Raw genomic sequence first — 26614 nt, forward strand, 5'->3', positions numbered from 1 at the left:
CCATATATCTTTTCTTAAATACATTGCTTCAGTTTTCATCTCTAATTTCAACTGCAGTTGTGACTATAACTTCTATTGCTAAGCAAGACAGACCGATAGATGAGTTTTGTCCCATTTTACAACCTTTCTTACCACAGGTATTAAATGAATAGTTGTTAAGTGAATCTCGCACTTCACTTGTCAGAGAGTCGCAAAAGGTGATCACATAATCCAGGGACACTGCAACCGTCATAAATGAATCACTTTCCCAGTGTCTGAATTTTGATCACATAATCATAGGGATTATAATCAACAATCATACATGCTGTTGTAACTTCCAACAGTCACTAAATGAACTGTTGTAAATTGAGCACCACCTGCAGTATAAAACAATACAGGCAGCAAATTTTCACTTGCTAAATAGCAGCAAGCAATTTATAGATATTCATTAAGCCTATTCAATCTTTTATCATTTGAGGAAAAGTAGACATCTAGAATAATTAATATTAAAATGTTTTTTTTAATTTCATTATAATTACATGTTTTAATTTGATAAAAGCCTTAATTGACTAAGATTTACAGTGTAACAGATACAAAATAGTTAAAGAAGCCTGAGTTTAAGTTGTAAGCAATAGGCAAATGTTTCTAATGATAACCTGCCAGTGAGAAGAAGATGAGAAAAATTAGTTGTAATTTGATTTCACAGTCACAATTGTGTGAAATAATTGCTCTGAATTTGTCACAATTTCAAAATTTAATCAATTTTACTTAAGATTGTTAAAATGTTTGGTTTTGCTTCAGGATGAAATAACTGGTTGCACGGTCCAGATGGGCAACATTTACAGTAGTCCTTGACTTACAGCAGTTTGCTTAGTGACCATTCAAAGTTACAATGGTACCGAAAAAAGTGACTTATGACAGTTTTTCACACTTACGACCATTGCAGCATTCCCTGTGGTCACATGATCAAAATTAGGAAGCTTGGCAACTGACTTATATTTATGACGGTTCCAGAGTCCTGGAGTCATATGAATAGCTTTTGTGATCTTCTGTCAAGCAAAGTGAATGAGGAAGCCAGATTCACTTAACAACCGTGTAACTAACTTAATAACTGTAATGATTCACTTAACACAGTGTTTCTCAACACAATTCTGGGAGTTGAAGTCCAGACATCTTCAAGTTGCCAAGGTTGAGAAACACTGACTTAACACCTATGGCAAGAAAGGTTGTAAGATACATCAAAACTCACTTAACAAATGCCTCATTTAGCAATATAAATTTGGGGCTCAATTGTGGTCTTAAGTCAAGGACTGGCTATACTACAGTTTGGGTAGAAAATTTCAAAAGCAGTTGAATAAATCAAACCTCTATGGTTATATTGAACTCTATAGCGACATCTGGTGGCAAACATGAGTCTGATAAACTTTAAACAAATAATGAACTACCTATTACAAATCTGCATAGATTTGTTTTTATATATATGTTTTATATGTTCCAAAGATCCTGTTCTGGCTCCAAAGATTTTTCCCGCTTGTTTTACTTTGATTGACTTCAATTCACATAGCAAAGAGATGACAAGGTATTTGTTTTTTTTGTGCTGGTTTGATGCAGTCCCTGATGCTGATAGACCGAGAGGAAGTCATTGGCCAAGATCTACCAGGTGATTTCTGTGTCTAAAAAAGGATTGGGATTTGCATATTCCTACCACTAAATCATACCTGCTTGCAATTTTATCTTCACTGATGATTAGAGCAATATCAGGCATTAGATAGTGGGGATATCTGGGTTAGCTTTATTCTCTTTCTTGCTGGTTGTCACTTTTTGCTTAAAAGCAGTACTTTCCATATGCACGATTTGTTTATTATTGTAGAATGCTACAGATAGTGAGCACTGGAGGTTTTTAAGAAGATCGGGCAACCATTTGTCTGAAATGGGGTTTCCTGCTTGAAGAGGGGATTTGACTAGAAGACCTTCCAAGGTCACTTCCAACTCTATTAGTCTCTTATTCAGCGTCCCTACTGAAGAGCTTAAACACAAGAAGATTAATTAGAATTATTTTCCCATACGGATTTTCAGAACACCCCACAACACGCTACACAGCAGATTTCTGTTCTGTTCTCAAGATACAATGAGATTTCTGGCACATGCTTTAGAATTTGTAGTTGTGTTTTTCTAAAGCAACTTTAAGATGGGCCACCTCTCAGAATTCCCTCATCCATGATTGCCTCTATCCCCCCCCCCACTAGATTTAAGGAATGTTACTTGTTTCTAATTTCCTAGACTGCTGCATTTCTGAATTATGTTTCCTTATTATAAAAGCATTAAACGATTCACTTGCATATACTATATACCATATATATCATAATAGCATTTATTCCCAACAAAGTGGTCTTAAAAACTGTTTACAATTTGTTTTATTGTAGCCAGTGACACCACCAAGCCAAGGAAGACCAGATTCACCTGTTTATGCTAACTTACAAGAACTGAAAATTTCTCAGTCTGCACCACCACCTGTGCCTATAAATCCTGCAGTCCAAATTAGCGGGGAGTGGGAGACCCATAAGGATATCACAGGACGCTACTACTATTACAACAAAGGAACACAGGAGAGAACCTGGAAACCGCCACGTTGGACTCGGGATCCAAGCATAACAAAAGGAGATTGTTTGAACCAAGTAGATGAAGAGGTAAGTTGGGGATAATAATGAACAAAACATTCGTATATGTTTGCTGTTTAACCGTTTCATATGCCTTTTTTTTACTTTAGTTGTCTGAGGTTAATACAGTCAAATAAAATCACTTGCAGATAGATCTTGCATGTGTATCTTGTTACAGGGAGGCTTCAGTATTTTTGGAGCACACCTCTTTATTATGTTTTTTAAAATGTAATTAATATATCATAAAAATATGGAAAGTATTTGTAATTCAAGATTGAAATGAGGGATCCTTGATGTTCTCTGAGCTTGGTTGCTTCCTTGCAGACGTTTCATTATTCAAACTAGATATATCATCAGTGCTTGTGATGACGATGTTATCTACTTTGGCTAATGAAATGTCTGTAAGAAGAGCACCAAGCCCAGAGAGCACTAAGGTCTCCTCAAATATATTTTAAATTGTTATAATAATGAAATACAAATCTACTTTATATAGTGAACACTAAAATTATTACTAGCACCTATTTGAGCCTTTCAGGTTTTTCTATCATCTTTCTTAGATGCAGTATGAACATTCAAAATAAAAGTACACAGTTGTATGATATTACTCTGCAGTAATTCCTTCTGACAGACAAAATTCCTTCCATCAGACAAAATGCTCAGAGCTTTGCCTAGAAAACTTCTAGGCCTGATTATATTCCTACTTTGAAAGTCAAAAGCAGAGTATCCAGAAACAAAAACAGAGTATTCAGGAAAGCAAACAAAAAATCATTCAGGTTTCATACAAGGCTTTTGAATTGTTAGGTTGTGTTGTGTTCTGCATACTTTTTCAATGAGCGGCTAAGCCTACTTAGAAAGAACATGAAAATAAGATGACTCTTCATCTACAGGCATCTACAGTAAACTAAAGTTTTTGTCAAAACAAAACATGTGTTGTGATGTCTCTACACAAATTCCTTCCATCTCCCTCCCTCCCTCCCTCCCTCCCTCCCTCTCTCTCTCTCTCTCTCTCTCTCTCACACACACACACACACACACACACATACACGACTTTATGACTTAAGAGTGAAAGGGGCAGAGTTTGTATTGTGATGTTGTGACTTATGTTTTGATGTTTTTCCCTTGCAGTTTTCCTTTCCCTTCATTCTTTTGCAGCCTTCTAGAGGGATCATGATCCACACCTGGAGAAGTTCTATCTTTGTCTGCCTGTCACTGTACTTTCCATACTAATGTGCAATACTAATGTGAAACCTTATTAGTAACTTGGTATCAGGCAGGAAGTTGTCCAGTTTTATGCTTGTGCAAGAAGAAGTACCCCTGGCAGTTTCTGCATGCTACGCTTGTGCTTTCCCTGAGTTTTAAGCCTTTTAAATAAACAATTAATGCATCCTGTGCTTCTAAAAATGATAAACAGCAAATGAGATTAATAAAGTTTTAATCAGATATATTCAACATGAATTGGAATAGGAGAATAATTATCATAAAACAACATAAATGATGGGTTGTTATGTTAATTTTAGAATAATGAATAATTCTAATTTCAGAAGCTCAGTGGTGTGATCCTTGAGAATGTTGTTGTGAAACCTACGATGTGCTCTCAGTGTTAGTGCTCTTATTTCAGCATTAAATAACCAGATTTAACCTTAAGAATTGTCTTTCTCTGGATATAACTCTAGAACTAAGGTTACTGGTATTGTTAATACTAATATTCCTTGTATATTTTGGGCCCTTAGTTAATTCTTGTGGCCTCTGGGCCTTTGCTTTGAGATTCATTTATTTAAATAATAGGTTAATGTAAAAAGACCTAATTTTTATGACCTAATAAGTACACAAACAATTATAAGTATGTATTGAGTCTCAGTGTCTTAGATCATCTTGGCCCATTTTAAGATTTCTGGATCGGCCTGGCATTTTAAATTGGGTTTATTTAAATCACAGATACTCATCTTGTCCTCCTTATTAAGCTAAATTTTCCTTTTGTATGAAAGTACAGCCTTTTTAAACAAAACAACTGCTGTGATTGAATATTATTTGTGAGTAATAATACTCACAATAATAAGTAATAATTAGGCATATTCAAGTTTCACAACTTTCTTTTATTATTTTTAAATACATTTATTATTTCTTTACTTTATATCTGAATGACATTATCTTTTTTACCTTTGAATTATTTTGCATTTTGAATTTTTATGATGCTAGCATAACTTAATAATATACAACAGGAGAAAGAAATAGTGGCTTAAAAAATAATTGTTGGATACACAAATGTAGAAATCAGACTTCTAGATTCGGAAACCCACTTATAAGGAGAAACAAAACAAATTAAAATAGTCTATGGATAATGTTTATGGAAGGAAATTTACAGAAAGACCAGGAGAACAGAAGTAGAATTAAGAATTATGCAAATCCCAGATGATTTGAAGTGTTGCTTTAGCTCACATTTTGGTTAAAGGAGCTAATTGTACAGATTAGGTCATAGTCTTTGTAAATGATGCTTCTAAACTAAGCTAACTTTTATACATACAGAGAGAGATACACACACACACACACACACACACAGAGGGAGGGAGGGAAGGAGAGAAACAGGACTTTAATCTTTTACTAAAGTAATCTATCCTAAGTAATCAGATTAAATTGAGTTGCTATTTAAGTTTCAGCAGTTTCATGTTAGAATGCATTCTTTGTTCAAAGATTTACTGTTATAGTTTCCAGTCTTCTACAGAGTTTAAACTAATGTCTTCGGTTCTCAATATTTCTGTGTTTGACTATTCGTTGTAGACAATTTTATCACAAGAAAACTCTTGTAACAGCCAGCCAGACGGTCAATATGATTCTCTTCCCAAAGGCTGGTCAAAGGAGATGGATGAACATGGCCAAACACAATATACCAGTGATGTCACCAGTGAAAAGGTATACAGTTCTTCATCACATATCTACCAAGGTGATAGAAATTTAGTCAATATTATTTCCAATAGGTATGACCTCTTATAACTATCAATAAAGTTTTGATTAGTGCCAGTGTCCTCCTATTTCTTACGAATTTTTGTTTTGAAAATAAAAGTTTTATAATTGCTGATTTTTACATATAGTCCTTGACTTATAATTGCGACCAGAATTTTTGTGTTAAGTAAGGCAGCTGTTAAGGGAATTACACCATTTTACAATCTTTTTTTGTCACAGTTGCTAAGTAAAACACATATTCATTAAATGAATCCAGATTTCCCACATTGATTTTGCTTGCTAGAAGCCAGCTGGGAAGCTTGCGAATGGCAATCACATGACCACCTGGTTTGCTGCAATTATCATAAATACAGGCTGGTTGCCAAGCACCCAAATTTTGATCATGTGACAGGAAATGCTGTGAAGGATAGTTTTTTTCAGTCCCATTGTAACTTTTGAGTGGTCACTAAACAAACATTTGTAAATTAAGGACCATCTGTATATTCTCCTAATGTCAGAAACAAGACCTAATGATATATTCTTAGCTTTGTGTTCCCTGCAAAGTTGCTCTTAACTCTAGTGGTATTTTCATCTCTGAACTATGAAAATTTACATTTCATATGTATTATACTGCAGGAGCATTTTTATTTAAGAGTAACTCTAAAATGGGTTTGAAATAGGTATTTTGTGAGATTGAACAGCTGAGTATCAATATATTTACATGGATAAAATACTATATTTAAATTTAAAAAGCACAGTTTCTAAACATTTTCTAGGATTGATAAGAGATCAGTTTCAAAAATAAATTTGTTTGATTGTCTTGGCGCAAAACAGTTAAGCAGTCATCATTTTAGCCATTATCTATCCACTGCAGGATGAAGGCCTCTTCCGCATGTTTTCAAACAATATGGTCGTGAGCTTTCTTTTGCCAATTGTCCCCTCAATACTTACTGATGTCATTTAGCAGTAAGGATAGTAAATTGCCTATCTCAGTATTTCTCAACCTTGAGAAGTTTAAGACACATGGACTTCAACTCCCAGAATTCTCCAGCCACCTATGCTGGCTGGGCGTTTTAAAGCTGCCAAGGTTGAGAAACACTAACCTATATGAATAATTAGATATCCTGTCCTCCTTGAAACAGTATTGTATGAAGTCCTGTGAAATGGTGAAAGGAGTGATTATATAACCCAGCTCAGAACAAGAATACTTAGAAGTCTCCATGTATGGTGGGATCTTTGTAAAAGATGGGGATGTGGCATAGGAATAGGGATCCTGTGTGCTCCCTTTAGAATAGGATTCTTTATTGAATCCATCTATCTGGCCTGACTTAATTCTGTTCCTCTCCTTTTCCCGCTATCATGGATACAGAAAATAGAAGCAAATACAGAAACAAACTGTGCATGAACCCTCTTGTTCAGACAAGGCAGATAGTGTTCCTTCTTTTTCTTTTCTTCAAGTAAAATTGCAGGACAGAAAATGTAATGGGAATGAACAGTGCTATGTTTAGTTTTTCACTCTATTCATCCAAGCCGCCACATGCCGTCAGGGAGCTTATAAGAGTAATTCTATTGTCTCCTTGAACTTTTCTTTAAAAATTGGTCTAGTTGTTGTTTCCAGTTTGCTTGAACAAAATGAAGGAGGTTTATCAGCTTAGCCAAAAGGGAATCTATGTTTTCTCCCATTTTAGAGCAAGATTAGATTGCCATCTACAATTGTATGTAGCAAAAGAATTGGGAATGTATTAAGGACTGTAATGCTCTCCATCATGATAACAATTCCCTGTTAGACCTGGAAGCCATCTTTTACCTTCTGGATTTCAGGCCTGCCCCATTTTCACTTGGATGAAAATGCGACACCCTCTCTATATTATAATACATTTCTTATATTTCTTACAATTCTTTGGTATTTCCTTGTGAATGCAGTCCTTGGGAAGAAAATACTGAAAAATATTCAGCTACATTACTATTTTGTTAAGAGTAATATGTTCCGCTTTGCATGTGGCTACAAATATATTCATTGTAAAATTGTATGTACTATGTATTTAATTTGATTGCGTTGGCATTGCCTGACTGTTGAAAGTAAGATATTTAGTGAATATTCCTTAAATTAGGAATTCCTGTAGTTTTCTCTTTCAATTGTTTCTAGCCTTGTCTGAAGTCAGTGAAAACTGTCTTTATGCCTGACACAGAAGATTTCCAGATATAAAATAATTATATTTCAATACTTTCTTTAAAACTCCCTATCTCAAGGTGTTTTGATCAAATGTTTTATGTAAAACAAAGTAAAACTATCTTTTATCCTCTGGAAATTGTTAACGATGTTAAAATAGGTTATATAATTTAACTCATGATGTTAATCATATTATAAATTGATTGTGGAAGAAATACCAGGCCATAAACATGTGGTTTGTTCATCTGGCTACATGGGAAGAAAATGTGGAATTGATAGAATTCTTAAGAGTCACATTGGAATTAGGTGGTCTCTAAATTTAATAAAATAACAAATTCATCTACATCTATTACAAGAATGTTAGATCTTTTTCAGCTGACTGAAAGGGCAGCATTTAAAAATGAAAGATATTCATTGCTCTGCTTTTTAAAGTAATCACTATTTCATTAACTTTTTTTTTCTGAAGTGGGTAAAACATGTAGATGAACAAGGTCGGCCCTACTATTGCAATGCAGATGGAACACGCTCAGAATGGACTTTGCCAAATGTAAGTAAACAAATTCAACCACAACTTAATTTTTAGTTCTGTATAAGGATAAAATATTTTTAAATTTAAAAAAAAAATGGGTGGAGGAGGTCATTTTAATTTAATTGATTAAATTAAAAATTAATAGCTTACCAACCTCTCATTCAATGACTGTTTGAAGTTACAACAACACTGAAAAATATTGATGGCTAGTCCTCAAAGTTATGATCATTGCAGCTTTCCCACAATCATAGTTATGGCCATTGCAGCCTCCCTACAGGCATGTGACCACAATTCTGACACTTGGCAATTAGCATACCTACAGAATGGTTGATCATCAACCATGTGACCACAGTTTGTTACCTTCACAACTGGCTTCCAATAAGCAAAGTCAATGGGATGTTGGCAATAAGTCAGAATTCTCAGTCACATGTTGTTTTGCTTAATTACCATGAGTAATTATTTTAACCACAGCCAGAACTGACATTGTAAGTTAGTACGATCATGTGATATTTTACTTTGTGACCACATTGTTTAACGATAGAATTGCCGGTCCCAGTTGCAGTTGTGAGAACTACTTGTACAGTATTGCTGCTGGTTCCACGTTTTCCTGTTATTATGAATGCAAGGAGAATATGCAATTATAAAACAACTGATACAAAACAACATAAGCTGTTGTTCTTCATTGTGATTGAAAGTAGCCTTTTGGGACTAGTCATTCAGTAGGCATAGATGTCTTTCTTTAATTTGCCTTTTGTTTCCCTCTATTAACAGTTTCTTGGGATATGAATAACAAAACAAGTAAAATATTGCGTAGGTTGAATTAATCTAGATTCTTTCTGGCTGGATGCAGTTGTAAATGCCATTCTGGTATAATCAGATATAAATGCCAAAGGCCTGATGTGTATGATGAATGACAAAAATATTAATTTTAGGTATCCTGCAGGACTCTTGGATTAATTTATAGGGCTTCTTAAAAAATAAAATACTATTGAATGTAACAGAGGTCCAAGATACTAGATATTTTTTCAATTCTTCAGAAGACAGGTATACCGTATACATATTCTGCTTGAAGTTAGTGAAAATACTACTTAATATTCTTGCTAGTAGATTGTACATATATTATGTTTTGTTAGTGCAGATTTCATTACATATACATACGGGTTTTATTTTCATTAGTATAATGCTTCACTACAACAGCAAAAAGAAATAGTTAAAAGCAGAAGTTTGGAAAGGAGACTTCAGGAACCAGTAGTTTTAACAAAATGGAGGCACAGCTGTGTTGTGTTGGATACAAATGACAAGGTAGGTATATTTTAAATAACTGTTTGGCCTTCTACTTACTACATAATCACACTGATTTCCATAAAGACTAATACCATATTAATATCTACATGCAATATAATCTCTTTATTTCAAATATTTTTTCTACTTTTTGGAAATAACTTGCATTACATTCAGATATAGAGCCTAGTGTTAATTAAAAAATATAAAAAGCTGTATTTGCTTTCTCCAAATATGTTTTTTAAGGGTTGTTGAGAACATATGTAAAGTAAGATCTTAGTTTTCAGAGTTTAGAAATATAGTGTTATCTCAAATGGATGGCTAATGGTTGCTTTTTTGCTTTATCTTTCTGAAGTTAGTAGGTATTTGAGGAATCGTGTTTAAAATGTTAAAATGCATCCTAACCAGCAAAAGGTAACAGTGTTCAGTAGACAAGATAAAGAATACACAATACGAAGCTATTAAAGAATACCAAGAGTTAAACAATAGTAAGCAGTATCAATGGAAACAAGAATGTCACACTAGTTGTTGTTAGTTTTAAGTGTGGACTAGGTTTAGGCTCTTAATGAACTATGAAATTCAATGAGTGACTTCTGATTTATTACTTGTTGTCCAACCCAACCTACTTCATAAGAGTATTTGTAAAGATGAAAATTAAAGAGAAGTTTTATATGCCTCTTCCTTGTAACTTGAAAGACAAGTTACAAATGTATACATATATGCAGTGGTATTTATTTGTAAATAATTATATTCTGCTTTTTATTGACCATTAGTAACTTACTATTGGATTGCTAGGGCTGTGCAACACCTCAGTTCCAATATGTAAAAGTGGTTGCAATCTTTAAAAAGTGCTTTGGAGTGCAAGCAATTGTACTTTTCCAAGGACCACAGTCTCATCCCAGGAAAGGGTATGCCTTACTAAAGATATTGCATACAAATGCTCCTTAGTGTTTTGAAGTACCTCTTTGAGATTGTATCTGAAGCATTGCATAGCCCTAGAACATGTAAATCATACTTAATTGTAAAAAGTCAACTATATTCTGTAAAGGATGTAAGTCATTTAGACTGAAACACATACATAAATTCTTAGTAAAATAGCTTCTAAAACTAGTTCTTGAATTTTATATTACTCAAAATACTTCTGAACTCCTGCTTGTTCCCAAAATATTAGGAGCAAGCTAGTATTTGAAATATGATTTATTTGTGGATTATTTTAGTAGATAACTGAAACTGAGTTTTCCAAAATTAAATTATAGAAATAAGCTAATCAGTATAATAAAAATCCTAATCATATTCCATTGTTTTAGTATTCCTACCTTTTCCATCCATTTAAAAGTCCATGAGCTTTGACCTTGTTTTATTTCCCTTAACATAAATAATTAAATACATTTTTCTTTTCCTAGGATTTCCCTTTTCCTGCAAAGGTTGCATTTCCTGAGAATGGATCGTCTCCTTCCTCACCAAAGCATCAAACCACAGTCAGTACAAATACAAATATTTGAGACCATTAACCTCTCTCTCTCTCTCTGTATATATATTATATAATTTTACATATGTCTGCATCTTGAATACATTTGCTAATGTATATTATAAATTATTAATTAATCAGAATTTTAACAGCATATGCCTCCTAATCCAGGTTAAAAGTTTGAGACATTCAAATCTGTCCCTGTATACTAAGTCAATAGTTAGAAATTAATCTCTGCCAATTATATGCCAACCCAGATTAGCCATTGCTTTGAAGGGCACAACTAAGGATTAGCAAACTAGGGATCATGTAACTCTATAGCATCTTTTAATATATATCTGGCACATCTGGTGGACCTTGAACTTTTATTTTCAATTGGAACATTGAAAACAAAGTTGATTACCTCTTGAAATTAATGGTGGCAAAAACCCCATGATTATGTAATTTAAAGATGATATACTTGAGAGGGTCTATTTCTAGCAATAATCATAGAATTCTGAAAAGTTGGGAGGGGCTTTCCTTCTGGCAATATTTTTTTAGATTATATCACTAGGCATAAACTAGGATTATTTGACCCAGAGGCACGCCTTTAGTGAATTTATTTTCATGTGGGTAATCCACACTGAACATTATGAATTTTACTTTTCAATAGGTCTATACTGGGATTGTAAAGTTAGATAAGATTCAGAGAGTCCTATTTGCAAATCAAATCTCCATTGTTTTTCCTTTTTGGAGAGTACATGTAAAATGAAATAACTCATTTTCTCTTTAAAGGAATAGAAATCTTTATTAAATGTATTTTTCTTCTCTTCTCCAGGATCAAGAGAAGTATGGTTTATTAAATGTAACTAAAATGACAGAAAATGGAAAAAAAGTCCGGCAAGTATTACTGTAGTGTTTATAATTTTTCAAGTCTTAGGGGATTTTTTTGGTACATTATTGAGTTAAAATTAATATAAATTTACTAATCTACTTCAGGCTGCATATTAAATATTTTGTAGGAATTCAAGGCGTTTGAAGCAATAGTTTTGATTTGTTCGAGTGTGACACTAATGTATGAACTAGTCAATGTGACAGAACATTATTAACACATCTTTATCAAAGCAAATTCTATTGATTCCAGTGGAAATTAAGGAGATGATTAAAATTTACTATAAGAAGTATAATGAACAGTCTTCAGCCTTAAATGTAATAATTTTCATTAAATTCCAATTTTTTTTCATTGTGAATTTCATAGATACGGAACCATTTTATTTACATCTTTTTGGACTATAGACTAAGTTACACATGTGAATATAATACCCAATATATTGCCCAATATATTTTGTAAGACCTTGTGTGATGAGTTTGTCTAATAAATGTATAAATATTTTTCTGCAACCTTCATATTTCTATGATTTGTACAAGTGTCTACATTGTCAGTAAGAGGTATGTCTGTAAACACAACAATACTGTTTGCTGAGTTACCATTGGCTAATTTTGGCACTGCATTCTTAACTATGTACAAATATTTACCTCCTTTATAGAAAGAATTGGATGTCATCTTGGGCAGTATTGCAAGGTTCCTCATTACTGTTTACCAAGACTCAAGGAAGTGGAACTGGTTGGGTAAGTACTAAAAAGATTGTCAGATTTTCTAAGAATGCATTTTGCAAATCACTTTTCCTCTTCTGTGTTTTCCTGAAAATAAGATCCAATCAGAAAATAAGCCCTAGCATAATTTTTTAGGCTTGCCATATTAAGCCTGTTCTGTCCCAAGTCTGATGCAGACTTGGCAGTCAGCCACAGCTAAGGAGGAAGATAAGCAACACCTTGGCTAGGAGCCCAGAAAATTATCTCTATGAAAACAAGGCTTTAACTCCTGAAATTCTCCTAATCTTTCACTACGCCTGGATTAGTAAACTGTTGTTTCCTGCAAAATTCCTCTCCTGTTGCCTCACCTATAAGCTCTCCGGGAGGGCCAATTGGTAGCCACCTGTTCCTATTTCTTTCTGTGAGCCTTTTTCCAAAGCTGCTCCCTTCTGCTCTCAGCCCTACGCATATATACGTCAGGGATAGCCTCCCTCTGTTCTCCCTCACTGCTCCCTGACTCAGACACCATCTGGCGGCCTCTCTAGTACCTGCTCTGACTCTGAACACCCCCCAAAGTCTTCCTCAGCCTCCAGGGCAGTCCCATAGTGTTCATCGTTGTCAGATTCCAGCAACAGCTCAGCCAGCCGCTGTTGGGCCACAACACTATCCCTCACCGCAAGGCCCTTCCCCCGGGTCTGATGCTCAGGGTGTGGCTTAGATGGGAATTTCTCATGGAAGGCCTGCACCAAAGCAGGTGCGTGCACGGAGGTCACATCCTCCCAGGTAAAATCCTCTGGCCCATAACCCTTCCATTCAATCAGGTATTGAAACCGTCCTTTCAGCCATCGGGAATCCCAGATATTGGCAATTTTGTCCTCGGGTGGCTCCTCGTTGTCACGAGATTCTGGCTGGAGATGATCTGGTTGGCGAAGAGGACAAGCCAGCTGTTCAGGAACAAGGAGAGATTGATGAAAGACCAGATGGACTCGCATTGAACGTGGCAAGGTGAGGCGATAGGCGACCGGATTGATGACTGCTTCAACAGGAAACGGGCCAAGGTAATGGTGGTCTAACTTCTTGACCGGCCGGTCTGACAGAAGGTGTCTAGTGGACAGCTACACTCAATCCCCCACAGTCAATGCTGGCGTCGCATGCCGAGACCTGTCTGCGACTCTCATATATTCCTCCTTGGCTTTATCCAGATATTGTCGCACCACTTGATGGACCGCCTGTAGTTCTGACAAAAAGTCCTTAGCTGGGGGACTGATGAGTCGATTGGTGTGAGGGGAAAGAACTGAGGATGATACTCTACATTGGCCAAGAATGACATCGTTTGTGTGGATGTGTGCTGCGAGTTATTGAATGCAAACTCCTCCACTGCCAGGTAGTCCGCCCAATTATTTTGCTGATGGTTCACAAAACAGCACAGGTACTGCTCCAAGATCCCGATCACTTTCTCTGTCCCTCAGTCGGTTTCTGGATGGTGCGCTGAGGACAAACAGATTTTTACTTCCAAGGCCTTCATCAGCCCTTTCCAAAACTGGGTTATAAATTGCATTTCTCTGTCCAACATGACCCTGTCAGGTAGACCGTGCAGCCTAAAAACATGTTGGATAAACATGCGGGCGTTGGCGCAGGCTGTCGGTAATCTCCAACACAGGATAAAATGCACCATCTTCAGCATGTCTACTACTACGAACACCATGGTAAATCCAGAAGACAGAGGCAACTCTGTCAGAAAATCCATAGAAATGCCCCCCTCCAGGGTCTCTCCGGTGTCTGCAATGGCTGGAGCAGCCCTGGGGGGGTTCCCATCGCTGACTTGGCCTGCTGACACCGTACACAAGACGTGGCATAAGATTGTACATCGTGTCGTAATCGGGACCACCAGAAGGTATGGGAGACCAGGTTCAAGGTCTTGAAGAGGCCAAAGTACCCCGCCACAGGATTGTCATGGCACTGGGATAGAATTAGTCCCCGAACTGGCCCCACTGGCACATAGAGTCTGTCTTGGTACTGCAAGAGTTCATCGGTGAATGTCCATAGGGAGGCAGGCCCCACCTCTGCCTTCCATTGTTCCACCCAATTGTCATGCCATTGCACTTCCCATATCTGAGGCCGTAAGTCTACAGGCTCATGAACTGCGGAGAAGGACTCTACGGGTAAAACTGGATGGAATCTGGTCTTTGGTACAAGAATACTCGGGTTTCCACGATAGTGCATCCGCCTTTTGGTTGCATGCACTGGGGATGCATGTCACACGGAAATCGAACTGTGCAAAGGAAAGGGACCACCGGATCTGACGCTGGTTCAATTTTCTCACGGTCTTCAAAAATTCCAAATTTCTATGGTCTGTCCAGACTTCAATTTGATGTCAGGCCCTCTCTAAATGATTCCTCAAACGCCACCTTAATGGCTAGTAACTCCTCCCAAACGGTATAATTGCGCTCAGAAGAATTGAGTTTCCGCGAATAATAAGCGCAAGGGAAAAGGGTACCACCGGAGGCGTGAGCCTGAAGTAATACCACTCCAACAGCGATATCTGATACATCCACCTCCACTACAAATGGACGGTGGGGCTCAGGATGCTTCAAAATGGGCTCTTTTATGAAGGCCTGCTTCAAGGCCTGGAACGCTTGTTGCTCAGGGGCATTCCAGTGAAATGGAACTTTTTTCTGAAGGAGCCGAGTGAGGGGCACAGTCAGGGAAGCAAAGCCAGGGATGAAAGTCCGATAGTAGTTAGCAAACCCGAGGAATCGCTGGACATCCTTTACTCACCGAGGAGGTTGCCAACTATGCAAACCTTGCCCGACTCCATCGCAATGCCTTCGGGAGAGAGATGATACCCCAGGAACTCAATAGTGGACTGCCAAAACTGACACTTTTCTAGTTTCCCATACAAGTGATTCTCACGGAGCCATTGTAGGACCAGGTGTAGATGCTGCCGATGGCTCTCTTGGGAGGACGAGTAAATTAGAATGTCATCTAGATAAATAACGACAAACTGGTCCAAAAGGTTTTGGAAAATATCATTCATGAAATGTTGGAAGACGGCAGGGTCATTGATCAGCCCAAAGGGCATGACCGTATACTCAAAATGCCTGTACCTGGTGCTGAATACTGTTTTCCATTCAACCTGGGCCGGATATGGACAAAATTATAGGCTTATAGAAAATCCCAATTTCGTGAAAACCGTAGCCACTCTGAGCCACTCCAACAGTTCAGGAATAAGAGGCAGAGGATATTGATTGCGCACCGTGATAGAATTAAGTTTACAGTAATCATAACATAGTCTCAAATCTCTGGTCTTCTTTTTGACGAACAAGACCGGGGCAGACAGTGGCGAAGAAAAGAGTCGGATAAAACCCCGAACTAGGTTTTTGTTCAAAAAGTCCCGCAATGCAGCCAACTCTGGGTCTGACATCAAACGGTCCACGGGGAGCGGCACATCCGGAATAAAATTGATGGGGCAATCATATGGCTGTTGCAGTGGCAGTTGGTCTGCTTCTTGTTCACTGAACACATCTGCAAAATCTGCTATGTCGGAAGGCAAGGACACCCTGGGTGGACTCAGCAACTGGCCTGCACAGATTTGATGGGTGTGGTCCACACATTGCAAGGCTGGAAAAGTGACAAAGTTCTGGCCAAGCCAAGCCCAAGACCACGGGGAAATGCAGGCCAGAGGTAATGTAGAACTGGATGGCTTTCTCATGAGCTCTGACGATCAAGTGCAAGGGTTGTGGGACAGCCTTGATAGGCCCAGACCGTAGCACCCTGCCATCAATAGTCTCCACAAGCATAGGAGGATCTACCGGACACAGAGACTGCATACTTGGTCACAAACGCCTCATCCATGAAGTTTGTTGTAGCCCCGGAGTCGACCAGAGCGTGCGTTGGAATCCCCTGTGGACTACTGGACAGGACTATTCATGATACTAGTATCAGATTTTGGGGAGGCCCGCAAGTCACTGTCTCCGAGTCTGGCTCTGAATCGGTGTGCGCCCAACCCAAGGTCTCCCTTAGATCGGGCTTGGGACATTTCCCGACAAAATGTTCTGGGGCTCTGGGATAGGTACAGTAACTGATGCCCCTCGTCTCTTCTTGGGGCAAAAGGCTGCCATGTGCCCAGGTTCCCCATAATAAAAACACAACCCCCCTGAGCGCTGCCTGTTTTTCTCCGTTATCGACAAGTGGGGTTTGGCTGCACCTAATTCCATGGGCTTCTCCCATGGAGTTGAAGTCTCACGCATGGCCGGAACCATTCTGTTCTCCTGGGATGTGTGGTGACTTCCCTGCCTCTGCAACCGAGTATCAGTCTGGAGACACAGATGGGCCAGTGTGTTGAAATTCAGTGGCCTATCCACAGGTACCAGCTCATCCTGCAATTCCTCCGACAACCCATCTTGAAATGTGCCCATGAGGGCTGCCTCATTCCAAGCTGAATCCTGGCTAAGTAGTCTAAACTTGCTGATGTATTCCTGCAAGGAACGCCGGCCCTGCTTCAGAGTCTTCAGATGTCGGGTAGCCGTCTCAGTTTTAATGGGATCCTCATACATTAACCTGAGGTGGTCACAGAACCCCATGAAGTCATCCAGCAAAGGGCTAGCCTGGACCAGCAGTGGAGTAGCCCAACAAGCTGCGGAGCCGGAGAGAAGGCTAATCATAAACCCCACTTTATCTCGGTAAGTGGGGAAATCCTCTGCTCTCAAACTGATAAACAGCTGGCATTGTCCCAAAAAAGCCAGAAACATGGCTTGGTTGCCATCAATTTTATCAGGCACTGCAATCGAGCATTTCCTCTGAGTTGGTGGTGGAGCAGTGTGAACTTGGAGCTGAGCCACCTGGGCAGCCAGCACAGCTACCTGTTGCATGAGCTCTGCATTTTCGGCACGAAGCTGCTCCATTGTAGATTATATGTAAATCTGTTTTAGAAGGCAGGAAACAAACTATTCTGGCCCAAGCCTCTAATATATACTGACGCAGACTTGGCTGTCTGCCACAACTAAAGAGGGAGATAAGCAATCCCTTGGCTAGGAGCCCACAAAATTATCTATGAAAACAAGACTTGAACTCACGAAATTCTCCCAATCTTTCACTGTTGTTTCCTGCAAAACTCCCCTCCCATTGCCTTACCTATAAGGTCTCCAGGAGGGGCCAATCAGTAGCCACCTGTTCCTATTTCTTTCTATGAGCCTTTTTCCAAAGCTGTTCCCTTCTCCTCTCAGCCCTACACATACGAACGTCAGGGACAGCCTCCCTTTGTTCTTCCTCACTGCTCCCTGACTCAGACACCATTTGGTGACCAACAGGCATCTCTAGTCCCTGCTTTGACTTCAAAAACCCCCCAGAGTGTTCCTCAGCCTCCAGGGCAGTCCCATCGTATTCATTCAGATATTTTAGTATTGTATTTCCCCCAAAATAAGACCTAACCCTGGAAAATAAGACATAATGCATCTTTTGAGCAAAAATGAATATACGACCCGATCTTATTTATGGGGAAATACGATAGTACAATTATACATAGCTACATTGTATGTAGCTGGTATAAACTGCAACAATGCAGTTGGTATAAGCTGCAATAATGCAGAAGTGGCTCATGGGTTAAAAAATATTTGCACTCATGGAAATGGCTGTTCCTTTATCAGTTTAGTAGTTAATTGAATGTAAATTATCTCATTAAAGGAGAAGCCATTTTTCAATTCAAATTGCCAAGGTGTACTTTAAATCAATGGAACTCAGATGTGACCTAATGATTGTCTTAAATCTTGATAAGTATCCAACTTCTAATTTTGATTAAGGCAAAATAAAAAGTTCCTTGTCTAGCATTTTGTCTCACATTTTGGACTGAATAATTGACAGCCTTGCAGAGTTTTTCTATCTGAATACAAGAATGTTAACAATATCATATTATAAGCTGATAATGTTTCCTGTATGCTTTTTCTGAATTAATGTTGGTAGTAAAAGATTTCCTTTTGAAAGCATCATGCAAGCTTCTTTTGAAAATATGTGTGAAGGGGTTTTCCACCTAACCTGTTTCTCAGCCAGTTTCCTTGCTGATTTTCAATTATATATCCAAAATCACTACGATATATAAATATAATTTAATTTAAAATGTTAGTACAGTCATTGATTGTAGTGTCACTGATGGTTCCAGTATATTTAATAAGTGTTAGTATAGGTAAACCTATTTTTCTTCTATGTATCATTGGACAATTTTGTATATTTCAAAATATTTTGTTTTAAAGCCGTGGCTGTTATCCCCTAGATTTAATCATATCTCTAGTAATCTGTCCAACTACTGAAAACTTTCCAGATATCTTGATTTCTGCATTTTGATATCTCCGACGGTCCAGAGATATTTCAATGGCAATAAGATTATTCATTTTGTGAAATTTGCAAAAAAAACAAGACCCCCACCTTATTCTTCTAGCCAATACAAACATATTATAGGTCTTAAAGAAAAGGAGGAAGAGGAGAACAATCCACTGACATTAAAATTGGAAACCTAGCGAACAAGTTATTTTAAGTACAAGTAGTCCTTGATTTATGACTGTTCAAAGTTTCAAAAGATCTACTCAGAACTATTTAGGTACAATGGATTTGCTCATCATTCACTGTACTTGCTTAAAGACTGTGGTACTAGTTTAATAATGACAATATTTACTTAACAAACACTGCAAAAAAAGGTAGTAAAATCTGGCACAGTCACATGGTGATCTGCTTAATAAACAGCATGACTTGTGGCCGTAATGCTGAGCTTAATTATAAGTCAAAGATTACCTGAAATGGCAACATCCTATTTATTTCATGTCTTTTAAAATATATTGTGCAAGAGTCTTTTCTAATATCACTTATATCTATGTCTTTAATGCATTTTTGTTAATATTTCAGAAGTTTGGGGTCAATCAGTCTAAACCAGAGTTCACAGTGGATCTCAGAGGTGCATCTATTGAATGGGCTTCAAAGGAGAAATCAAGCAAGAAAAATGTGATTGAGGTAAACTTTGTAGGAAAGAGAGATTCTGAGTCAGCCACTATTACTATAAATTATAGAAGAACATATAGAGGCAAAAAGCAAGTTTGGATCATTTCAGAATATATGAAATATGTTGTTTTTGTGGTTATCAGGATATTTTGGGGAAACACATAAAATATGAATCCTGATTTTAATGTCATGATTTCTTTTATTTTAAAGATGAAAACACGCCAGGGAACTGAACTATTAATTCAATCAGACAATGACATATCTATTATGGAATGGTTTAGAATTCTTGAATCAGTAACCAGTAACCAGGTAAATTCTTAAATGTAAACATTTTTTCATCCAGAATTATAGCCTAATGTTTGAATCAATGTAAAGAATTTTTTAAAAACCAGGATAATAGAACTGAACCACCCTCTGCTCTAGAACATTCAAAGAGGAAAAAGGTGAGATGCCTTTATGCATGGTAAATGAAGACTACACCCATTTTGAATAAATATATACATTAGGGCCATGGGTGTCCAATGATGATTTAACTAAAACCAAAGGGCAATATATATATTTAGAAAACCCTCTATTTAAGACCCAAATGAATATTATGAAGCAATACTGCATTTACATTGTATTGGCTTTATTTAGAATGCCTTTTGCTAGATTAATTGAATGATGGAGGAAGAATTAGGAGCAGAAGAGTTGCTAGCTCTTCGACAGGATTGAAGACCTGTGCACATGTGAACTTTTTGATAGATGAGAATCAGGGGCAGAGTACTCATTATATGCAAATGATTGTAATAAAAGGTTCACTAGAAGAAGTGGAATGACCTCTACTATACTATGAAGTTGTAAAGCCTGTAAAGTTGTATTTTGCTTCCATTCCATGGTATGTGATATAAGACATGAGGTGTTGGGCAAGCTCCTTTAATAACGAAGTCATTCATGACCAGAGTAAGTTTGTTAAATTTGGAAGGATTTATTTTATGTAGCTTATTTATTAGACTTATTCTTCTATAATTTCATATTATTTTTGCCTATGGAATCAAGGAAAATAAAGATTTGAACTTAAAAAAGATCTGAAAGAAATCTTAAATTATATTGACAGATAGTATTATTATCATTAACTCACTGTTGACTCTTGGCAACAACATTGATAATCTTTTCTCAGATCTCTGTTCTCAGATTAGTGACTTTTGCATTATATAAATTGCTGTTATCAATTTTAACATCAATATACTCAGTTTCATAAAGTGATGTTCAACTTTGCAATCTTGTTTGAAGAAATACACTTTATAAAACATGCCTTGTAACATAATTCTGTAGGAAGACAACTTATTAATTCTTGTTGTGGAATTACACTAGACAGTAGAGTCTGAAGAAGCATTGGATGATGAAATACCAGATTCGCCTGGATTGGAAAAACAAGATAAAGAAAAGGACCATAAAGATTCTAAAAAACTTCGTTGTAAGTTTCATTTCCATAGATAAGTGGACATGCTTCTAGTTCATTATCACCGTAAAAAATATTTTAGCTCTTGAACACATTAAAAAATTAGACATTTTTTCATTATTGCAGCAGTTTTAAAAGAAATACCAAGTCTCATTTTAGTCAGATTTTTATAGGATAAATTTCAGTCGTTAACACTTGATGTAGTATTGCAGCTTGTCTAATCAGCCTGTGCTTGTTTCAGAAGTTCAAGAAATATTATTATCATCATACACTATGAGGTTTGAAATGAATATAATGAGATTTTTTACCCTTAATAAATATTTTATTCCAAAAACTGAAACTGTAGAGACAAAACACCAATGCTTTTCTTTTACCCAGAGTGGGTAACATGAATTAACCATTGTTATATTTAGAAATATGCCTTTTTCAACACAGAATAAAATCAATTTTCACTGACTGCAATGCAGCTTCTAAAGGCAAAGAACTTGAGAAATTGTTTTGTATGGAAATCTTATTTCCAAAATAATTATATCTGAGGAAATAAGATAAAACAGTTCAAAAACCAAAAGTAATAAAATAAATTATAAACTCCGTTATTAATAGTGCCTACATCTTTGGAAACAGAATAACTTTTCTGTCCTATTACTGAAAGCGTTCATCTTATATTTGGGGAAACGTTTTTCAAAGTGGAGTGGCCATCCCTCAGAAGATTCACACATGGAGTCTGATGACAACACACTTTCAAAAATGGAATATTCATTTGTTTCTCTTTCCAGTCATACTGGACAGCTGGATTCCACCTGGATAAGATCATCTTGAAGCAACTTAGGCCCTAAGTTCATGTATGGCTTGAAATATAACATCTTTGGTTGAACCTGGAAACTAACAACAATCAATCAGTGCAGCTCCCAATGTAGAGATGTCACATAAGCAAACCCTTATGCCACAAATCCTTTCCATAATGCAACTGAATCAGCTACCACTTGCAGATGGCCCTTTGGGACAGCCTCATGTAAACTGAGTCACACATCAAGAGCATGAATGATAACCAGCAAAGTGTTCCTCATTCCAGGAACAGTGAAATTGACACAGAATATGTAATTGTCCAGAGGCTCTCCTGAATAAAACAGCTCTGACTGCAGAAGCTGTGGCTCATCCAGAGACATATTTTCTTCAGTATCAATCAGCTTTTAAAAGCTAGCCATGCCATCTTGCTAGGATTCAGTCTAAGCCTGTTTCTTCTTAGATCCATGATGGCGAACCTATGGCACGTGTGAGCCCTGGTAGCGCACAAAGCCCTCTCTGGGCACGTGTGCCATCGCCAATTGCTTTTCCAAGTTCTGTTGCATGCAAGCGCGTTGGCCAGCTGGTCTCTTCTGGGTTTCAGCGCTCCAGAATATGTGTGTGTGCGCAATCCAATTTCGGCACTCAGTGCCGAAAAGGTTAACCATCACTGTCCTAGTTCTAACAGTCTCTGGATATCAGGATAGAACTTTTACTTCATTGCTTGATTGGCCACATGTCAGTTCATTACTGGTTCATTCCTGTTCCGTCTTCTCACAGGCCAATGGTGATATGGGTGTTTAATAGAGGTTGGTCGAAAGTCCTTCTGACAGAATGTAAACATATCTTTTAAAATACTTGTTTTTTATGTAAACATTTTAGGAGGAGGGCCACATGACGCTTGAATTGTTATACAAAGAAAATAATTGTTAATATAAATAGAAATTTTAAAAAGGTTATATAAAAGTCAAGTATGCTATTGTACTTCTGTTAATCATTATGTTTCATTTCAATATTTTCCCATAAACATTTTCCAAATGATCACACTATTTTTTCCCTGTGGAATTCATTATTAACTTGCTTTTATAAATTAGAAAATATTTAGCTTAATGATTGTTGAACGTTATTTGAAATATTGCTCTTGTCTTTCAGCACTAAAAATATCCAGCAGTATTGATTCTTCAGAACAAAAGAAGACTAAAACGAAATTGAAGAAGTTTTTAATCCGCAGGCCTACCTTACAAGCAGTCCGTGAAAAGGGCTACATTAAGGGTAAGGCTTTTTAAATTGTTAATCCATAAAATTAGAATATAGTGATCCCTGCTGATTACTTCTGTATGAGGAAATAGCCATTTCCTTAGGAAATGGTGGAAACGTTGTGACTTCAAAGCTGCATATATTGAAGCCTTCTGCTACTGTAAGTACAGGAAACGTAGTCAGAATTTCAGTACCGTATATCTGTTAGAAGCTGATTATATATATCATATTTCATAAAAGAACAAACAAGAGGCTTCTATTAAACTTAAAGAAAATAATATTTCCCATCTAAGTGTTACATTTGTCAAAGCGAAATTTAAAAATATAATAGACCTCACTATCAAAAATATTACGGTTGTTTTCTATCAGTATGCAACAGTAAGCTATTGGAAATTATGGTAATTTGTTTCTTGTAAAAAATTCAGTTGTTCACATTTTTGTAGTATAGAGAAAGTTAAATTAAGAATGTTGAATTTTAAGATTTGCAGGTAAAATAACACTACAAAATTAATTTTGTTGGGTCACTTATTTCCCTAACTGTCACTTTGGAGACTTTTCATTGCAGGTATCAAACTTGAAAAACTTCAGGAGTTTCGTAGATCATCCAGCTACTTTATAAATGTCTATGCAGATTCTCAATTAACCATGTCATGGTTGTCCCTAAGGTATTTTTTTCCAAAAGGCACCCAGACTTTCTTGGATGTTTTCTTTCAAAATGTTTTGGTTCTAATCCAAGAAGCTACTTGGATGAGAAGCGAAACATTTTGAAAGAAAACATCCAAGAAAGTCTGGTTGCCTCTTGGAAAAAAGTTTTGGGGGACGTTTACTTTCTTGTTTTCATCAGGATAATAGAAGGGCTTTTGAAAAAGAGTAGATCATTAAGATCTACTTAGAACATAAAACAGTTATAAAATTAATTCTTTAAAAATGGAGTAAAAAGAAATCTACACTGTTTGCTCCATTGGCATTTTTAATTTCAGATGTTTCTGTCTACTGAAATGAACTAAAGAGCCAAAATGGAATGTCTGTCCTTCAAAATTGGATTGAGGGCAGGATGTTGTTGAGGGCTGCATTAGGCTTGTACTTGACCTTGGGGGGGGCAGGGTGTGTATGGGCAGGATGGGCATGGCTAGCTTGGTGTCACTCATGTCGGGGGTGCCTGTGGTGACCCGACTGCTCTGCCAGCGAAAACAGGCTTCCAAGCGTTTCCGGCTTGCAATGGCCTCCTACAACGCTCTGCCAGCAAAAACAGAGCCCAGCAGGGCCATGCACTGCCCTCACAAGCTCTATTTCTGTCTGCAATGGTCTCTTGAAACCCTCTGCTAGCGAAACAGTCCGAGAGGGCCACATGCGGCCCTTGCGATCTCCATTTCCAGCTGCAACAGCTTCCTGAAAACCTCTGCCAGCGGAACAGTCCATTCTGGCTGCAACAGGCACCTGCAACTCTCTGCCAGTGGAACAGAGACTGGGAAGGTCATGCGTGGCCTCCTGAGCTCCTTTTTTGACTGTAGTGGCTTCTTGCAACCCTCTGGGAGCGAAAATGGATCTCGGGAGGGCCGTGTGCAGCCCTTCCAAGCTCCATTTTTGCAGGCAGAAGCACCACAGACTGGTCCTTTGCTGTTTTCAGGGTGGCCCCGTGTCTAAGCAACACACGGACTGGATCTGGCCTGCAGGCCTAGAGTTTGACACCTGATTGAGGAGAATGATCATACTTAAATAAACAAGTAAGCAAGCTAGGAAGGATAGTGTACAGCATTAATTTTACAATATCTGTTACATCTCTTCCATGTACAAATTGTACAGAAAAGTGTTTTCTGGGTATGTGTGGATGTGGATGTGGATATTGGGCAGATGTGCCCTCTGAAAGTGACCCTCTCAGCACATGTTTATTTTTTTATTTGTTTGTTCAATTCCCACGGCTGCCCATCTCAGTCAGTGACTCTGGACAACTTAATTCAAAAAATATATTGCAATTTTAAAAATTGAAATTTCTTTTTAAAACAGTAAAAACATTACACCTAATTCATCTCATAGTGAGATGGGCAGCAAAGAAATTTAATAAATAAATAAATATACATAAAAACTATTTTTTTTAATTATTTGACCAATTAGCAATATAGTCATAAAACGGCCCCAGGCTCAGGAATATAGTCAGGTTTTTGGGCTGTATGAAAGGATAACGGGGTTGAGGCCATTCTAAACCCCAAAGTGAGGGTTTTCTATACAGAAAGAGCCACCAGGGAAAAAAAGGTCATCTTCTGGTCTCCGCCAGCTACATTCTTTGTCTGACGAGATCTGCAGCATAGCCATTTTTCTTGACCTAGTTCAGTGATGACAAACCTTTTTGCGCCTAGTGCCAAAAAGGGAGTATGCATGTGAGGGAAGCACTGAGTGCTGAAAAAGGAGAACTTTGCATGTGCGCACGAACACACTTGTCTGGGCTGTGACCAGGAAGAAGACTTGCCCAAGGCATGCCCAGGCCAAAAATGTACTTTTGGTTTCCAGCGCGCACATGCATTCCAGCCAGCAAGTCTTCCAGTTACTGCCGCACATGCGCACGCACCAATCAGCTGGCCAGAGCGCATGCTCACGCCGGAAAATGGAAGACCAGCTTTTCCAGTTTCTGGTACTGCCGCACACACAAAGCTCAGCTGATCATCATGTGCGCATGCACACCAGAAACCCAGAAGAGGAACAGCCGATGCTGTGTGAGCCAGGCAACATGGCTCCACATGTCACTTCGGGCACGTATGCCATAGGTTCACCATCACAGATCTAGTTGGACGGGTAAAGATTTTTGAAAAAAAGGCAATCCTTTAGGTATCCCGGTCTTAAGCCAGATAAGGCTTTGTAGGTCCTCCCCCCCTCCCCCCCAGCTCCTTGAATTGCACTCAGAAACACACCAGTAACCAGTGCAGTTCATGCAGGAGTGATTGTTAGTGTGCCATATATCTGCCACCATTTTCTAACCTGCTTAGCTGCGTTCAGCATCAGTTGAGTTTCTGAATAGTCTTCAAGATCAGTGTTGCAATATAGCATGTTACAGTAGTCTAATCTTGAAGTTACAAGGGTGCAAATTAATGTAAGCAGGGCCTCTTGATCCAGGTACAGGCGCAACTGGTGCACCACTTGAAGGTGTCAAAGGGCCTCCTAGCCACAGCTGCCACCAGTTCTTTGAGCAGGAGCCGCAGGCCCAGGTTGTGCATTGAGTCTGTTTGGGGCACCATCCAGAACCAGAGATGAAAGAACCTTTTCTCCAGGGACAGCCACACCATCTTGCGAGGGTTGAGTTGGAGCCCATTTACCCCATCCAGGGCTCCAAACACTGGGATATGGCATCCACAGCATCACTCAAGGAGCGTGGGGTAACGATATGAAACTGGGTGTCACCTGCAGGCTAATGATAGCTCACCCAAACCAACGGATCAACTCGTGCTGTGGCCTGTTAAATAGGAGGCAATCGAGAATAGAGCCATAAGGTGCTTCAGGCTAGACCTCTCTCCCTCTGTCAATGTTTGGAACCAGCCCTGGAGAAAGGAAGGAGAATCACCACAGT

The 26614-nt window shown here is 38.0% G+C and overlaps 1 protein-coding gene across 5 annotated transcripts in view; it reads left to right on the forward strand.

Annotated features, from left to right (window-relative positions):
• ARHGAP12 (Rho GTPase activating protein 12) overlaps positions 1-26614 on the forward strand; it is a 57069-nt gene that overhangs the window by 21550 nt on the left and 8905 nt on the right. For 4 of the 5 annotated variants that reach the window (XM_032235784.1, XM_032235787.1, XM_032235789.1 and 1 more), the window contains 11 exons: positions 2403-2666; positions 5412-5543; positions 8210-8290; positions 9449-9574; positions 10957-11031; positions 11839-11900; positions 12548-12629; positions 19485-19589; positions 19788-19886; positions 20931-21033; positions 22954-23073. In XM_032235784.1, the coding sequence (XP_032091675.1) occupies positions 2403-2666; positions 5412-5543; positions 8210-8290; positions 9449-9574; positions 10957-11031; positions 11839-11900; positions 12548-12629; positions 19485-19589; positions 19788-19886; positions 20931-21033; positions 22954-23073 (1249 nt within the window). The remainder of the gene's footprint in view (positions 1-2402; positions 2667-5411; positions 5544-8209; positions 8291-9448; positions 9575-10956; positions 11032-11838; positions 11901-12547; positions 12630-19484; positions 19590-19787; positions 19887-20930; positions 21034-22953; positions 23074-26614) is intronic. The other variant, XM_032235786.1, reaches the window with a different exon arrangement.

This window comes from Thamnophis elegans, chromosome Z (assembly GCF_009769535.1).
Source record: "Thamnophis elegans isolate rThaEle1 chromosome Z, rThaEle1.pri, whole genome shotgun sequence".
NCBI classification, from domain to species: domain Eukaryota; kingdom Metazoa; phylum Chordata; class Lepidosauria; order Squamata; family Colubridae; genus Thamnophis; species Thamnophis elegans.